This window comes from Pinus tabuliformis, chromosome 4_1 (assembly GCF_031772625.1).
Source record: "Pinus tabuliformis cultivar Carrire ecotype Pingquan chromosome 4_1, CPIR1, whole genome shotgun sequence".
Lineage (NCBI taxonomy): Eukaryota > Viridiplantae > Streptophyta > Pinopsida > Pinales > Pinaceae > Pinus > Pinus tabuliformis.
Genome location: NC_142303.1, coordinates 437,375,032 through 437,394,128, shown reverse-complemented (window position 1 = coordinate 437,394,128; position 19,097 = coordinate 437,375,032). Strand labels below are relative to the sequence as shown.

General features: G+C 37.4%; 1 protein-coding gene across 1 annotated transcript; it reads left to right on the top strand.

Annotated features, from left to right (window-relative positions):
- Positions 1-17,502: 17,502 nt before the first annotated feature.
- On the top strand, positions 17,503-18,542 carry LOC149176196 (ethylene-responsive transcription factor ERF021-like). The gene has a single exon (XM_089423056.1). It carries the CDS (start codon positions 17,616-17,618, stop codon positions 18,213-18,215), a length of 600 nt encoding a protein of 199 aa, XP_089279182.1. The 5' UTR covers positions 17,503-17,615; the 3' UTR covers positions 18,216-18,542.
- The last annotated feature ends 555 nt before the right edge of the window (positions 18,543-19,097 follow it).

The window sequence follows — 19,097 nt, the reverse complement described above, 5'->3', positions numbered from 1 at the left end:
AAGATGGGATGTCAGGAGAGAAGAGAAATGAAAGCATGGCAAATTTGAAAATCTATGGTTTGGACCTTTATCAATTGTTGAAGTGAAGGGTAACAACACTTTTGTGCTGTAGAATCTTGAGGGGCTATATTCCACTTATCCTGTAAATGGAAGGTTTCTCAAGCGTTACATTCAGTACTAAGAAGTTGAAATAGTTTTCATTCTAATCAATGTACCATAGACTTTTGAAAGGGAAAGAAGGGGACGGAGAGGAGCGGGAGAAAAACGCGCAGCTAGGGTTTCTAATAGTTTCAATGCTTGCTCCTAATGGAGGGCCGTAGAGGAGGGAGCTCCACTCCCTCCTACAAGGAGATCGTAGCCAGCAGAGGCAAATCCCCACTGGGAGATGTCAGAGGTTCTGGGGAAGAGGAAAAAAATAATAATGAAAAGGAGACAGATGGGTTCAGGCCCAAGGAAAATGTCAGCACTAGAGATAAGGAGGAAGAAAACAAAAGCCAGAGAACAAGGGACAATAAACAAAAGGGACCATGCAGACCCAAAATGGAGACTACTCCTAGAGTAGCGCTAAATGATCCTGCACTGCAGGCACACAGGGAACACATGGGGACTTACGCTATAATCTACAAATTCATGGGACTATGGCCCACGGAAAAGGCTTTACAGATGTGGATCAAGTACCACTCGAAACCCAAAGGAAGCATTGATCTGCATCTAGGGTCAAAGGGATTCTTCACCATGGTGTTCAGAAGTATTGAAGACAAAGACAGAATATTCGAAGGAGGACCCTACTTTTCTGTAGCAGTTGACCTCTGTATGCGGCCTTGGGTGATGAACTTTGTTCCAGAGCAAGAGACTTTCACTTCAGTTCCTGTCTAGGTAAGTCTCTACTCTCTTCCTCTTGATTACTGGCAAACTGAATTGCTTGCTGCCATAGGCAACAAACTAGGTCGTTTTGTCAAAGCTTCGGAAGCCACAAGAAGGGGTAAATACACTTCCTATGCAAGAATCTGTGTAGAAATGGATCTATCAGGAGCCCTTCTGGATGAAGTCATCCTAGAAGTTTTTGATGAGGATTGGGTGCAAACAGTGGACTATGAGCATATCCCGTTCAGATGTCGTAAATGCCATGAACATGGACACTTGTTCAAAGATTTCCCTCTTAGCATAGTAGATAATAGAAGCAAACAAAATGCAATGAAGGACATAGAGAGCTTTCAGAAAGTGGTAAGTAGAGGAAAAGGAGGCAAAAAAGGACCAAAGCATCTTCATAATGAGGGTCAAAAGGCCAGTGAAAATAGGTATCAAGCATTGGAAGAGAATGAAGAAATGTCAAATGAAGATCAATCTATGGAGGACGGCCCTAATGAAAAGGAAAAGGAAGAAAACTGCAATCCAACACAAGAGTGTGAAAATAATAAAGAAATTATGAGTAAAACAGAACTAGATATGGATCAGGAAATGACCAGAGTGAAACAGATCTGGCAGACCATGAACTTCAAGAAATTCTAGAAAAGGAACACCTAGATCTGGAAGGGTTCTTGATGCAGGGAACCATGGGAGGGATAGATTCACTACCCCAAGAAGATTGCAACAGAATTCAACAATTGTTTTTATGGAAAACTCAGGAAAATGGGCTAGATAAAGGAAAAACCATTGATAAGCAGGAGTACAGAGGTGTGAAAACAATTAAATCAACTCCAGGATTAGCTACCAGAAATGCAGGAAAGAAAATGGGTAGGAAAAAGTAGAAGGACCTCTTGATGAAGTGTGGAAAGTTAATGATAGACTCAAGTAAGATGAAAGACCTAACCAGTTACTCCTGGAATATTAGATGTCTAGGTAGCAAAAGAAAACAAAGAATGCTAAGTTACAGAATGAAACAAGAAATGTCGGATATGATCTTCATCCAGGAAACCAAATGTTCCATCCAGAAAATAAAACAAATTCATAGTAAATGGCTCAATAGATTTGAGTTTTTAGAAGTTAAAGCTGAAAGCACAGTAGGGGTCATGCTAACTCTTTGGAATCCCTAGAAAATCAACATAATAGATGCTGAAGCATCCATAAATTATTTATCAGTGGTCATGCAACTAGTGGGGGTTTCAGAAACCTTCCTAGTCACAAATGTTTATGGCCGTCAAAAAATAGATGACAAACTCAAATTGATAGACTCCCTAATAGATATTAGGAATAGACAGGATGGGATTCCTTGGATCTTGGGAGGTGATTTCAATATGATCAAGTCTCTTTCGGAAAAAAAGGAGGAACCAGAGTGCTAGCCAAAGACTCTTTAGCGTTCCAATCATTCACAGATGATATGAAATTGGTTGATTCAGAATTGAGCAATGGCTTTTTTACTTGGAACAACAAAAGAGGAGGTGAGGCACAAGTAGCCTCTAAATTAGATAGGTTCATGATTTCGGAGGAGCTGATGATTATAGACAAAGAAATAATAGCAAGAATCCTTCCCTTCAGAGGGTCCGATCACTGGCCGATTCAACTGGAAATCAAGGGTATGGTTTCTCCCAGAAATAGGCCCTTCAGATTCGAGAATATCTGGCTCTCCCACCCAGATTTCATTAGTAACATTGAAAAATGGTGGTCTGAAGACTTGCAATTACAAGGATCACAAATGTACCTCCTTCATAAAAGACTAAAACATGTCAAGTTCAGGCTCAAAGAATGGAACAAGAAGGATTTTGGAAACATTTTTGTGAACAAAAAATCTTTGGAGACCAAAATTCAGGAACTCAACAAGACGACTTTGACAAAGTCAAAAGTGATCAGGCTGACAAACATCATCAAGAATGGGAATATTTATGCAAACAAGAGGAAATATTTTGGAGGCAAAAGTTTAGAGTTCAATGGCTCAGTGAAGGAGAGAAGAATACAAGATTTTTCCACAGATCCACCATAGCTAATAGAGCACACAACAGAATCTCTTCGATAAAGAATGAGAATGGGGAGCTTCAGAACACTCATAAGAATATTGAAGCTGTGCTTGTTAAGCATTTCCAAAACATCACTCGGGAAAACAATCCAAATAGGGAACAATCCATCAAGGAAATTATAAGGCATATCCCTAAGTTGGTGTCTAGAGAGGACAATTTTAACCTCAATAGACCTGTTACTGAAGAGGAAGTAAGCGAGGTTCTCAAAGACATGCAGAATTGCAAAGCACCAGGCCCGGATGGTTTCAATGTGGATTTTTTTAAAGCTTGTTGGCATATTGTCAAACATGATATTCTGAATGTGGTGGAGGATTCCAAGTGTAGCAAAACCATCCTGAAAGCCCTCAACACCTCCTTCATCTCCTTGATCCCCAAACAGGATTCAGCTCAAACTGCAGATAAGTATAGACCCATAGCTTTATGTAATGTAGTATACAAGATAATATCCAAGGTTGTTGCTAACAGACTAAGACCTCTCCTTCCTTACTTAGTGTCAGAGGAACAGGAAGGTTATGTGGAGGGCAGAAAAAATTTAAATAACATTATTCAAGCCCATGAGGTGGTTCACACGCTTACTAGTAAAAAGTAGGCGGGGATGATCATGCAATTGGATATTGCCAAAGCATATAACAAGGTGAATTGGATTTACATCAAGAAGGTTCTCACTGCATTTGGCTTCAGTCTACAATCAAATCCTAAACGAATTTTCAATGGCTACAGGCATGGAAGTCAATCTCTCTAAATCAAAAATCTTCTTCTTTAACACTAATATTTCTATTCAGAGAAATATCTCAAGAATTCTTGGCTTCCAAAGGGATTCCCTCCTCACAAAGTATTTGGGAATCCCTCTCACAGCCAGACCTATGCACAAGAGTACTTGGGAAGAGTTGCTTAATAAGATGTGGGATAGAGTAAAAAATTGGACCTTTAGAGTCTTGAACTTGGCAGGCAGGTTGGTTCTGACAAAGGCGGTTTTGCAATCCATCTCAGTTTTTATGTTATTAGCCCTCCCAGCTCCCAAAGGGGTTTTAGAGCAATTTAGGAATATACAAAGAGATTTCCTCTAGGGTAAGGAAGAAACAAAGAAGAAGTGGGCCCTGGTTTCTTGGGATAAAATCTATAAACCTAAGAGTCATGGGGGTCTAGGCTTGGATGATCAGGAGATTCTCAGTAAAGTGCTTGGAGCCAAGCTTTGGTGGAGATGGGTTCAGGAGCCAACAGCCCAGTGGGCAAGGATTTGGAAAGAGAAATATGCCAACTCTTGGCACACTAATGATCTCATAAGGATGTTTGGAAATTTAAAAGGATCTCACATCTGGAACAAAGCCTGGGAAAATAGAAGCCTAGTTCAAAAAAACAGTTTTTGGGAAATCAGAGCAGGAGATCTTGCACTCTTTTGGGAGGAAAAATGGCAACAAGAATCAACACTATTAACAGAGGATTTTTTAAGCCTCAAGTAGGAAACAGATTCCCAAGGGTTAAACAAAGTTAAGGATTTATGGGATTCTAGAACTCCAGAAAGTGGAGAAGCTGGAGGAAAATTGACTGCAGAGATGATAGCCCCATTAAAATTAAAGCAGAGGCTCTTGGGAGCTTGCTGAAACAAAGAATGATTTTAGTAACAGAGGGGAAGGATCAATTGAGATGGGGAAATAACAATAAAGGCACCTTTAACCTTAAGGAAGCTAAAGGTATTCTTCTTGAGCTTGATTCCAGTGTTCCAGAAAATACCTGGAAGCACCTCTGGAAGCACCAAGGTTGGATGAAGATCAAGCTTTTCATGTGGTTGGTTCATCATAAGAAAATTTTAACTTGGGACAACATTAGGAAAAGGGGGGTTATGGGGCCTTCCAGATGCCAGCTCTGTGAAGAGCAGGAGGAGACCATGGAGCACATTCTTAACAACTGCTCTTACACCACCTGGTTGTGGGATTCTTTCTCTACCATTTTCCATCAGACAAATAGGGACAGAAGTAGTATCACAAATACCCTAAACAAGTGGAGAGGAAACTATTTGGAGAATGAGTTCCTTAATTTGGCCTGGGCCTTCACACCAAGCTTCATTATCTAGAATGTTTGGAAAGAAATAAATAAAAGAATTTTTAAGAATGAAAAGGTTATTCCTCTAAGACTATTTGATCTGATCCTAAAACAGCTCAGGGAGACAGTTAGTATCACAGTTTGCAATCTCCCTAAAAATCCCCCCTCTGAGACTGAGCTCAGAATTCTCAAACAACTGGGAATGAAAGGAATTATTCCCCAAGGACTGATCAAGAAGAACATAACTATGGATACAGAGAAGGATTTCTGGCAACCACCATCAAAAGGCTATCTGAAATACAACATCGATGGGGCTTCAAAAGGCAACCTAGGAACAGCTAGTTTTGGAGGAGTTTTAAGAGATGATAAGGGCAGTAGTATCTTTATCTTCCACTGCTATTTGGGAAGAGCCACAAATAATATGGCAGAATTAATGGCTCTGGAACAATGTCTAGAATTTCTGATCCAGTACCATGGCTCAAATGTCATTGTTGAAGTGGACTCAGAGATTACCATTAACTCTGTGAAAAGAATCAATTGCGGTACTCGGCTGGAGAAAGTCTCCACTCACTGGAAACTAATCTAGGTCTACCAAAGAATCCACGTTCACCTCCAGGAGCTTCGAACGGTGAGTTTCAACCATGTTCGTCGATCTGCCAATAAACTAGCGGACCTTCTAGCCAACCAAGGGGTGAATAATGCTAAAGGTGAAATGGTGAAAAAATGGCAGGAGATACCTCAAAACTGTTTAAAGGTTCTCTGCAAAGAACAAGCCGCAGAAGACAAAGAAGTGTTTAGATATCGGGCCAGGTTGACTAGCATGAATTGATTTCTCCGGCTAGATTTGTTTTTTGCTTTCAATGTGTACTCAATAGAAAGGTAAGCAAAAGTTTGTCTCATTTTATCCTAGAGTCAGTTGAACGAGGTTCTCTGTTCATTCACTGATAAGTTGCATGGCCTTTTCCCAAATAAGAACAATATAGGAGACCGGTTCTGTAGCAGAAATAATCAGAATGAGTGGTCCATTTTTCTGGCAGCCGGAATTCTCCCCCTTTCTGCTTTCGGGCTTGAAAACCACGGCATAGTTGGTTTTACAGTGATCGCGCGATTCATAAGAGGTTTATGGTTTTGCAGTTTTGGGAGCGATTCCATAGAGATTGTAACACGTGGCAGGTTGGTTGACTTTGAAATTGCCTTTGATCGCACACTATCTCTTACTCATGTTAGGCCGCGTGATATGATTTCCAGCTGTTGGATCGAGCAGCCTGGATCAATGGTTGGAATCGATCGTGCTATTTTTGTGGGACCAGGTGGGCTCTATCCTGTCATTTGGTTTGGCGCGTTTTCTCCCTCTTTCATGGTGTGTGGAATTTGCGCAGTCGGGGGTGTCTATAGTCGTAGGTTGGCTCTGGGAAGTATGTTTTATCTGGAAGTGTGGGTGGGGGCTTTTGTAGACTTTCCGTGTTTATTTCTCAAAAGTTCGGTGATCACTATAGTAGCTTGTGGGTCTTGATCATTGGTAGGAATTCCTTTTCCCGAATTCTTGTAAAGGATCGGGTTTTATGTACAATATGTAATTTTTCTTTTGATTTAATGAATTAGAAGGATCGACGCTTGCTTCAGCAAAAAAAAGAAATAGTTTGCATTCTAAATACTCCAGTTTTCTTTTAATTTTCAAGATGTCAGTGTTATTTTTCTTACAACAAAGAATCCATCGCCCGAGGAGAAGGCACATGGATCTGCGGGTTCTTTTTATTCTACAGGAGAAATCAGTCCCCAAATGGAGCCAATGTTGTAGCATTTTTTGGTTTTGATAAGATAGAATAAAATAGTCAAAAATAAAAAATGATATTTTGAAAAAATAATAAGTTACAATATGGACATAAAAAAAAATTGAATAAAATGTTTTGAAAATATCTTGATGATGATCTCCATATCAAATAAAATGTTAGGTTAGATGCCCTAAAAAAGTCAAGGCAAAAAGAAAATGTTAGGTTAGAAAGAAAAGCTAACAAATAAACTCTGAAAGTGAGCAAGTCTAAATGCCACTACTATTTTTTCTGCAAAATAATGGTTGTGTGTAGCTTGTCATAAATGCCACAACCCATGACAGTAAAATAGTTTAATCTTGACTGCTTCATGCTTTAAATTTGATGTTATAGTTAGAGAATAAAGATCTGGCCAAACTGTTTAATCTTGGCAGATCAATAGTTAGGTAGAGAATAATAAGGTGCTCATCAGTTTAATCTGAGCCCTTGGAGGTTATAAGGTTAGAATTAGATAGTTGTTTTTTAAATAAACAGAAAGGAAAATGGTTTGCTAGCTTAAATGCACCCATTAAGTGAAGAAAAAAATGATAGGATAAGCAAAGGGTAAGTAGAAGAAAGGTTGCAGAAGTATGATAATTCATTGGACAAAATGTACATTTATCATGTTTTACGATATGTTTCTATGTCCATGATGCAATTACACAAAGCAAATGAAGGTCTACAATATCAATTAATTAACTTCCATCATCCCCATTCATCCCTATATTTACTAATTTCCCCTTTCCACCTTCATACAGTTCATATTCATTCATTTTCCATAAAAAATGCCTTTTTCTAAGGTCAAAATGCTTTTTGCCTAGGAAAAGTGAAAGCCCCATGCTAAATCCCCTTTTACACAAAAAACCCACAAAAAGTTGTTTAGCCTATATATATATATATGTGTGTGTGTGTGTGTGAAAGAAAATAACTTATTAAAAAGCATCATACTTAGTGTATTTCCCCTTTCCGCTAATATTTCATATTAATGTTAACTTATAGTATTAAACCCTTAAAAGTTCCATTTATCGTATATTATTAACTTCCTTTATTAAATAACCCGAAACCATTAGTTTTATTATAAAAACTATGTATTTAATAAAACATCGCATCAACGGATCACAAGTTTTTGAACATGCGTGCACGCTCCTCCACATTGCGATATGCGATGCGCGATGGACCTGGACCCGATGCAATATATATCATAATTCATTACCCATTTCGCATCCACCTCCATCGCAAGTCCCGACTAAAGCATTACCCTCCAGCATTGCGATCTTCGATATGCGATGGGAACCCAGACCTAACATAGTGTTATCCATGATTTATTTCCACGTCGCATCTGGCCCTTATCACATTCCTTTGCTATGGGCCTTTCCTTTGCTAAACTGCGATTGCGATATGCAATGAACCCGGACCCAATATCATTTATCTGCCCGAATTCATACTTTTTCAAGTTCGCCATACCGTGTTTTGCAAAGAATTTCTTTGTTAAAAGGTCTTTATGGTTTAAATGAAGAATTAACCTAAACCTCCATTAAATGGCTAATCTCGGTTTTAACCAATAAATAAGCCATACCGCCATAATTAATTGTTGGGCCCCTCCGCACTTCTCTTTCACTCCATTGCCGTCCGATCCAATACATTCAAATCAAATGATCCTCAACAATTTCAGGTTGGCTCTCTGTCTGAGCATTACCCGACCGAAAAAGCGGTATTCCACTAACCTCCCCTTGCTACGTGTCAGGCTCAGATTGTATCGGGTGACCCCTCCCAAAACCGCCCGCCCTCATAAGCAGTGCAATGAAAACCAAAACCACCTCCTGCATAACGACAAAATGACCATTGTTCACTTTGCGCCATATTTCAAAAATAAAGTTGTTTTTCCATTTAAATGCAAAATCACCATTTTGGCTTTGTTTCGCCCGTTTACACAGTAAAACCCCCATAAGCCTCTGCGACCAATAAAGCCATTGTTTTACCTTCCGATACGGTCTAGACTCCTTCCAATATCCTTTCGAGCTCAATAAAGCCATTGATGTCCTTCTCTATCACCTATGTTTTCTTAACCATTTCTGTGTTTTGCAGGTAAAAACCCTTGTTCCAGGCTTAACAAAGAAAAAGCTTGCATACAGTTTGAAGGCAAATACGAATACCTTACTATTGAAAAACACAATAAAAACCTGAAATGCACAATAAGGGTAAAAAGGAACATAGTAAAGATTACTCAGCAGGGTCAAAGGATATTCACAGAGTTCAAAGAGTATCAGATGAAAGATCAAATGAAGGAATCAACCAGCATAAAGGATACAAACAATCAAGCAAATTAAAGGGAAAAATATCAAACAACAAATCCATCACAACCTGAATAAAAGGGACAGCAAGAAGCAGTTCAATAGCCGCCCCTATCTTCTTGTATGAAGATCTTTCCTTTCCGAGAATAAATCTTAATCAGTTTTAGGATATTTTCTTAGTTTCATTATTTTATAAATAACTCTCTTCTCGAGTTGTTATGGGTTCAATGTTCAATGTTTAAGGCTCAGGGTTCATTACTTGTTAAGTCATACTATTCATTCTACTTTGAACCTGGTTGCACCTTTGAAGGAGGCTTTTATAGACATTTGATGTACTCTATTTTTCTGGAACCTTAATACAAAGCAGAGGATTTCTAATTTGGTTTTACACAATTTGTTTTATCCTGTAAGTTTTTCCAGTTATCAATCATTATGTTTTTCCTCATATTCTTATGACTTATAGAGATATCTAGGTAGGAATAATTGTGTCTCAATTTATTCCTATAAGCTCCTGAAGTGATCATCTATTAAGATAATGGATTAATGAACTATCTGTTTAGCTAATCCCCTCTAATCAATAAATCATCAGCATCTTTTGTAAGCTTAAGTATACTGCCTTGAATCTTTGGAACGTAGTTTAGAAGGTTTTCATACTTATGATTGTTCTGTTTTACAGTCTCGAAACTATGATAATCATATTATTTTCTATCTTCCTCTCACCACTATTTGATCTATTTCACTGTGTAAAGCTTTATAGCAGCCCTTTGCTGAGATATTAATATTATCCAACGGATCAAGTATTTCAATTCTACATCTGTCTTCATTCATTGGTCTTCCAAAACTAAAACCAAAAACCCCAAAACAACTATTTTAGATGCTCTAGCATTAGTAGCTGACCTACTACTATCTCAGAGGTACAACAGAAAGCATGCCCCATTACAAACCACAAGAGGGTAATTCCAAGTGGGATGGTTTTCCTTGAATAACAATGATGAGTCATCCTAGATTCACAGATAACAATGAGTGATGGTTGTCCCCACTACTAGTTTGACAAATGAGTTATGATAGGTTTTCCTAATGTCTAAGAGAAGTAAAAGAGAAATGTGAAAGAAATGAACATATATATATATATATATATATATATATAGACACACACACACACACACTCTAGTGCTTTGAAAATATTATATAGAGAAAATACCAAAAATAAGGAAAATACTTTTGCACCATCCCGAATCGGCCAACGACGCATCGCGATGGCTGTATAATGGAAGGTATCTCACATAAATATAATGTAGGGATAACCATGTTGTGTCACAGAGTGGAATTATTAGGGAGGGCGTGATATAATACAATGTAGGGTTGTAACACCCTATGAACCATAGAGATGAGGTATAAATGGATAACCACACCTAGAAAAAATAGTAAATAAATAAATAAAACATCAATATGTAGCTAATTCGTCCAAAAACAAATTAGTAGTGTAACAAATTGGGTGAGGAAGGGCCCAACAGATAGATCTACAAAAATAAAAAATTTCAGAAACAAAAAGGGGGTTATTACATGTACACGTATAATTATTTAATTACATGTATGGAAATAAATTACATGTATGTGCATGATTATTTAATATGCTTTATCTAACCTCTATTGGTGTGTGATTTCTATAATCTAGCATGTTACAAGTATCATGGCTTATTACATTAAAGTAGATTGGTGCATGGATGTTTGAATTTCCTTTGTTGACATGATATAGCATGTGATTCCATTTATCTAATATGTTTATGGATAAATAATAAGTTAATCACAAGCTGTGAAGGCTTCATTCTCATTGTAAGTGTGCCCTAGACCTTGTATAAACCCAAGGAAAAGCTTGCCAAAGTCATGGGAAATTTTGGGATTCCATATGTCTATGTACTACAAGTTATAGGCTTGTTTCCTCGTTGAGTAAGCCTTTGAAACAACTATTTACGGGAGTGTTAGGTTGGTGCTTTAACAATGGCACATAACAAAAGTTATCCCTATTGTGTGATGTGAATATTCACACTGCGTTGTGCACTCCTTGGCAAGTGACATGTAGTAGGAATGAGTGTTAATGATGGGAGGTGTGGTGCATGATCAATTTTTTTTCCTATCTATAGAAGGAAATATGCATGTCCCAAAGAATGGAGAAAGGGCTATGGGGGATGAGAAACTTGATAATAGGATACAAAAAGTATTCCTGTCACCAGATTATAATGTCTATGTCCTAGGAGAAAAAGATATGGATCCACAGGATGGGAAACTCTGATGTTTGCTAATGGTAACATACATATCCCGAGGAATAGAGAAATATATCACAAGAATGGAGAAAAGTATGTTCTTGGGGACAAAGATCTAGAGAGACATATCATAAGAAATCATTGATGTGCATGGAGGATTGAGGTTAATGGTACCCATGTCATCGGTTGAGGTGGTAGATGTACATAGGATGGGAAAGGATACATGGATGGAAAATGGAAGGATGACATCATCATGGTGTGAGCATGATGTTAGCAAGATGCAGTGGGAGTAGGTGACATGGAGGTTAGGTTGATGTGGCACCTAGGAGACACGTGATGGTGGAATATGGTTGGATGTGGTATTTGGCACTAGCATATAGTTTACATGGACCGAGCTATGTCATTATGAACCATGGACCTCGACAGTGATTATATTGTTCCTTGTAGCGGTAGATGTGATAGACAAAAATTGTGGAATGGGATACTTTCCAAGTAAATAACATAAATATTCATGTCTTGACGCACTATGAAAGGATTGAAGTGGGACACCCTTGGAGGAATGACATGCCTAACAGAGAGTGTGTGATGAGAAACTCACCAGCATGCAATGGGAAATTTATTGTCACATTAAAAAGGTTTGAATGGGATTGTTCCAAAGGAATGGAATATGGTACAATGGTGTTATGACATGGCACAGACCACGTGGGATTTGGGTGATGTGGCAGAGTCATGTATGCTACTTGAAAGTGCCATGTAGCCAGACTTGCTGATGTGGCAAGTTTAAATGATCAAATATTTAATTGGGCACAAATCTTAGTCCAAGAATCAGATTGAGATAAAATTATATTGTAGGAAAGGTCCTAATGATTTGGATGTGATGGGGTTATCCAAAAGGAATTTTGCACACTTTGGGTGGGAAGAAATTTTGTAACCTCATCTTCATAATGAGACCATGGAGGTTAGCTTAAGTTTGAAGTAACACCTCCCATTTAGGTCATATTAATTCGAAGGGTGTGGGAGGATAGTGTTACAAAGTGGTGTCAGAGCTAAGTTCAGCACTAAACCTAGTTGGGTTTGATTATAGGAAATAATTTATGTTTTAAAGCTAATATTTATGTATGCATGTGTATTTTTATGAAATTATGTTGTTGTATATACATATACACTAATGTTACTTAAAGATTGATTTGAGTTGAAGAAATAGTTAGGGTGCTAACTAGATTCCCTGGAGCAATCCAGCAGAATTGCAAAAGTTTATAGCTAAGTGATGCATCCATAACTTTAAGGGGGGGTCTCTTAATGTATTGATTGCTAGTTTAACAGTTTTCTTTAATTTTTTGATAATTTTCCACAAGTTGATGAATAGTAGCATAGGCATGCAAGAGTTGAAGTCTATTAGAGATACATGTCCACTAAATAAATATTAACCAATGATATTCCAGATGCATGGAGGTATGTTAGATGCAGATAGTAATGGTATGTAAATAAAATTTGTACATGCCATGTTTTGAGTAACATAATAAAGTTATGAATGGATTCCATATTGTATTGAATGTCCATTGGGAAAGTGGGAAAGAGTGACCTACTACTGGTAATTATCATTATTAATATGATGTTCTTACGCTTATGACCTTTGTTTTGTGCATAAATGGAAACATTAAAGGTATAGAGATTGACAACATATGAACAACGTCAATGAAGACATGTTGGGAGTTAATGAAACTAAAAATGCCTTTGTGAATTTTTCATTGAAATCCATAATATATGTGTTGATGAATTTATGACTAATGTATGAGGTTGAGATCATTTCAGGAACTACTGGTTATTGCAAGAATGAAAGCAATTATCAACCAACTAGACACTTTAAAATACTTCAGTTGAAAGTGTTGGTAATGACAAGGTAAAAAGGGGTAAAGGAAAGGAACTCGATAAGAATTCCTCTAGCTGAATTTGAAAACTATAGATTCAATTTAATGCATACCTTGCATGGATAATAGGAACAGGTATGGTGAAGGCAAGGGGAGCCTTCTGTATGAAACATGGTTGGTATTCTTGCATTGCCTTTTGAGTGAAATGGAGAATAAAAAAGCTAATGAATTTAGAGATGTGTATTTCTCATTTCTAACTTATTAGTATGTTGGAATGAATGTGTAAAAGCATTTTGAAACGGTTAGAGTAAATATGGTGCACATGTATATTGCAATAAAAATGTCACTCTAGTATATTTGAATTTAGTTGGAATGATAATTCTAAAGTGACTTCAGGCTGCTATGAATTTATAATTTTTTATTATTATGATGTTTATATGATTATTTGTGTAATGAAAGAATTCATGTATTATTAAAAATGCAACAAATTTAATATAATAATGCTTTCACATTATTAAAAATAGAAAAGTTAGTAATACTTATGCATGAGGTGTTCCAACCATATTGCAATATCTTGTTATATATTATGTGACATTACCACTCATGCAATTGGCACCCCACTTTGTTTTTCATCGAAAGTCACAAGCATGTACAAATAATATTTCATATTCAAAATAAATATGATGTCAAGTTTAGTTCATCAATCATATTTAATCAATACAACTCAAATTATTGTACTTAATCAATCATTGGAAAATTCACCTCCTATTTATTTGTATTGAATATCGAATCTATGACTATTAAGTTATTATGGGATAAATTAACCATGGTCTCCAACATCCATTTTGTTTATATTCCAACTATAAAGGGACCTCCACCACTGGGACCTTGGTAAAAAGAAAAAATATCCTAGTATTTTTTACACCAAAGGTTCACACTCATTTGATCCTTTTTGTACAATTGGTAGTTTCCTTTCCTCATAAAATTACAAATGTTGACATGACCTTTTCAACACAAATATAATTACCTTTATCTAGTCATTAGATTCATGTCAACAAATTTCTTAATGTGATTTTACATAATTAGTCATTTGGCATTTCCAAAAAAAAACTTTTTAGTTAAGAAACCATGCCCCTTCAAATCCTTGGTTTATGTAAGGACATAGCACCGCCCAAAGTGTCATGTTGTCCATGATATGTCCATCCTTCCCTATCTTCATGATCATACATTTTATATGTTAATTTTGATATGTTATGGCTTTGGACCATAACCGTTACAATGAAATGGCACTGGAAGCTCCTCTTATTAACAAATAAAGGCACTCCTTTTTTGCCTTCTGGGCCATATGAACAAGCATATTTACATAAGAAATTTTAAAAGGCCGATACATGTGCCAAGTGATAAAGCATTGTTAATCCCAACATCTAAATAATTCAGCTCTGAAATACTTATAACTCATATCATAAGGAAATGCTAACCCTTGAACTTGGGGTTTTGTTTTTTCGACAAGTGAAGGTACATGGAGCATTTGAATTCATTCCTTCTCCTCTTAGAGCTAGGAATTCTATGTGAAGGATTTTTTTCCACCCAAACAATAGTCATGTTTATTCTATATACTTCAAACAAGATTAAACCTTTACCAGAAAATATGATATTGTCTTTAGTGTTTTGCACCTCAAATCTCATGGTAGTATTTTGTTTGTTTTGGTTTCCCATTTTGTATTAATGTCTATAAACAACCTAGAAACATGTTAGGAAAAATTTCTATACATTCAAAAAATTTTATTAAAAGGTTTAGCTTAAAAAAAGAGTGCAAAAGCAAGATTTTTCATTAATACTTGTAGTTTTTAGGTGGCCATTTGTCAAAAGACAAAATTAGAAATTGTTGCTTAGTTTTCAATATTTGAAGGCCTCGTTGCTTTGAGAATGAAATTTTATGGTATGGTATAAAATATATCAAATAAATCTACTACTAAAACCAATTTTGTGTTCACTATTGTGTGCATGGGAAATAAATGTATGGGAGGAAAAAAATAAAAAAGTGTGCATTCAAGGGAAGCAAGATCAACATCATCGTTTGCAGAGACTAGAGTTCAATTTCATAATCATGAGGTTCACTTTCTAGTTGTGGAGAAAAACCAAATTTCCATTTATAATGCCTATAAATTGGAAGGTCTATGCTATGGAATACCTTATGCTCTCTCACACACACATATATATTGAGGAAATAACTCTTATTCTTAACCTATTGTCATACTATAACTTTTAACCTTTAAAATTATCCTATACTCGTTTAACATAAATGAAGGGATGTTATCTTCATAATTGAAGAATAGAAAATAATTAAAAACATTTGCATTACATGTGGTTATTGACATGATATGATGTGGCCCCACTATAACTTTTAACCTTTAAAATTATCTTATACTCTTGTAACAAAAGTGAAAGTATGTTATCTTCATAATTGAAGAATATAAAACCGTTAAAAACATATACATTACTTGTGGTTGTTGATGAGATGGTGTTCCTTGAAATGTTGTTGAGACGAAAATAACTACTACTTGCTTGTCTTCTCATCTCTTTTTTTTTTTTCGTTCAAAATGGCTTTCATTAGATTTTCAAAATAGCATAGCATACAAAAATGATCTCAATAGTCCCCGCTCTCTCATTCTGACCAGACATTTTCAGATTGGGGGCTAGAGAATACTCCGGAAGACAGTTTGCATACGTTATTTCCAGAGGGCATTGTGGCTTTAGCATACTAAGAGTAACACATAAAGAGACTTGAAGTGACAACAACACATAAAGGAGGGGGATGGGGAGGCATTACAGGGAGAGCTGCAAAGTAACCAACACGATCATGAATATGGAAGTCAATATGTTCCACCCGTGCTTCCAAGCTACGAAGGTGGTCATTTGTGTGATGATGGTTGTGCCAAAGGTTTTCCAAATGCTCTAGAATTGCATTTTGACTATATTGGATATCGGTAAGGTAGGCCACTATCTCATTACGATCTTCATACCTGTGGTCCGTAAGAATGTCAATGTCAAGTTGCATGTCTTGCAGCTACTCTACAATGGATTCCATGAAAGACAGGGCCACGAGGTTCCCTGGCAAACTAGATGGAGAGATAGCCTCAACGTCCTCTGCTTTCTGGTTGGATGTGTTGGAAGAGAACGAATTGTGACCTAGCTTAGGACACCCAGCCTGGGCATGTTGAACCCTCCCACGACGAGGACGACGCCATTGGCGAGGCATGCTGAAAGTGATAGAAGTTGACGACCAACTACAAGGGGAGTCCACAAAGAATCCTTTGTTTAACCTGTAAAAAATACAACATTTCCCAATACCACAAAACTACATTTGAATTTTATTTTGGTGGGGTAGGGAATGAAGTTTTAATTTCAAATTTGAATTTCATTTTGTAACCTATCATTAAGAAAAAGATTTGAATTTCATTTTGTAACAAATGTTATTTAAAAATAAATAAACAAATATTTGAAATGATTGGAAAAAGAAAAAAAAAAAAAGAAAAAAGGACTAGGAATATGATTTGAATGAATCTTATTTGGTATGTTATGTAATTCAAAAAAAATATAAATATATATGAAATCATTTGAAAAAGATTAAAAGAGATTGGGAATATGATTTGCATGCGACTTTTGTACCATCTGTGATTTATATCTCATTCAAAATTTAAAACTTATTAATACATTTCAAATCTAAAATAACAATGAGACTGCAGCAGCTTTGCTCTGAAAATTACTGTACATTGACAAAGTAAGACAGCGTCTCAGTAAGTATGATAGCGCTATTGTACGCGGCGTAGAAAGGCAAAGTGGGACAAGCGAAAGTTCCCCTCAAAATACTTGAAAGTGCGTACCCCACCGGTATCCCAGCCTGCCCTCGCAAACATAGAAAGCGCCTACTCATAAAAAGAATTGCCTCTGTAGACTACAGTTTACTCTGTCCGGGTATCTTACGAAAAGACCGGTTTTTATGCCCCACCGGTGATGAATAGACGAATACATCTCTTTCGCTCTTTCAATATCCAAAAGCCATTCTTTGTCTGAATTACTCGTTTACAGACTCCCTAGCAATTACATCTCTTTGGCTTTTTCAATATCCAAAAGGCAGTCTTCCTTTGAATTACTCGTTTATAGGAAGTCCATCTCAATCTCTCACTTCTCCTCTGACATCTTCCTCTGATAGCCTGAAAGAACACTGACTATACGCGCTTCCAGCGTTTTCACTCCTCTCGCTGCTCCTATATATATGCGTTCATGTCGTCAGTTCCCTCACCCCGCGGCCTTTGGATTTCATGGGCTCATTTCACTGACTCCCGCCGTGAAATATCACTAATTTCGCTTCAGAGTTTCTGCAATATTGCCAAATATGGAGAATTTTCCTGAGCAGGAACCTGACAATGCCATTGCTCTACCACACGAAGATCGCGGTTCCCGCCAATTTAAGGGAATCCGACTGCGCAAGTGGGGGAGCTGGGTATCTGAAATCAGGATGCCGAGATCCAGAAAGAAGATATGGCTTGGCTCATACACTACGCCGGAGCAGGCTGCCCGCGCTTACGACGCCGCAGTGTATTGTCTGAGAGGGCGCAATGCGGAATTCAACTTTTCTGTCCCCGACATTCCGACTCCGTCCCCCCTTTCCCGTGAGCAAATTCAGCATGCCGCCGCCGAATATGCGTTGAGCCAGGCCCCTTCGAGTTTGGCCTCTTTCATAGGGTACCCCTCGCAGTCGTCTTCGGTTTCAGAAATGGAGTTGGCGGGAAACAACCATCAGATATGTGAGGAGACGCAGGACTTGGCGCTGTGGTGGTCGATGCTGGCGGGATCTGACGGCGCCGGGATTCCGAATTGGGAAATATGGCCGTCGACTGACGAGGTGTGGGCGTCGGAGCTCCTTCCCACTTCAGAGGAGCAGGAGGAGGAGAGCTACATTTGGACACATCTATGGAATTTCCAAGACGGTTGAGTTTGTTCGACGATGAAGCAATTGTTTTATTCACGTGGGGAGCACGTGGACTCAGTTCGAACGTGGGACCTCTTCCTGTCGTAGTCAAAACGTTTTATGGCGTGAGTAGTGGAGGATGACAAACAAAATATCAACGATTACTCTGTTAATATTCAGATCTTTCTCCACAATGCTTTCAGAATGGGAATTTTAAAATTTCAAACATTTTCGCCTTTCCGTGGAGTATGTTTGGAGATTGTATATTTAAGTTAGTCAACTTTGGCCCATGTTTGGAAACTGTATATTTAAGTTATTCAAATTTCTAGTTTGAATATTTTAAAAGTTTTGAAAATGGTGAATCAATTTATAAATTTAAATTTGAATAATAAAAATAAAAATGTGTGATTTTCTTAATAGTAATTATAATGATTATTACAGAAAGTCAAAAGGTTGGAAACATTTCTCTCCGATATGACATGACCATGATGATTATAATTGATTATAACTTATCATGAGCAAAAAAATAAAATAATACTAGCGAAAGTTCCGCTAAAGCGGGTTTGAATGGACCACCGGTGACTTTTGGAGGAATACATCATTTTCGCCTTTTAAATGTCCAAAGTTACTCTTTCTTTGAATTACTCGTTTACAGACCATCCTTCTCAGTCCCGCAGTTGTCCTCTCACATCTTTCTCTCGTTTGAAAGAACACTGCTTTTACAATTTTCACTCCGCTGACTGCTCACATATCTTCACGTCCATGTCTTTAGGTTCCCCACACTCCACGGCCTTTGCATTTCCTGAGCTCACTTTGGTTACTGTTTCGCATCCATGTCTTTAGTTACCCGACACACCACGGCCTTTTGGATTCACTTCGGTCAGTGGTTAAATTGGGCAAGTATTT

Bases quoted from the DNA above. Each gene is read 5' to 3' on its own strand.
- LOC149176196 (XM_089423056.1), top strand. From the start codon at position 17,616: ATGGAGAATTTTCCTGAGCAGGAACCTGACAATGCCATTGCTCTACCA.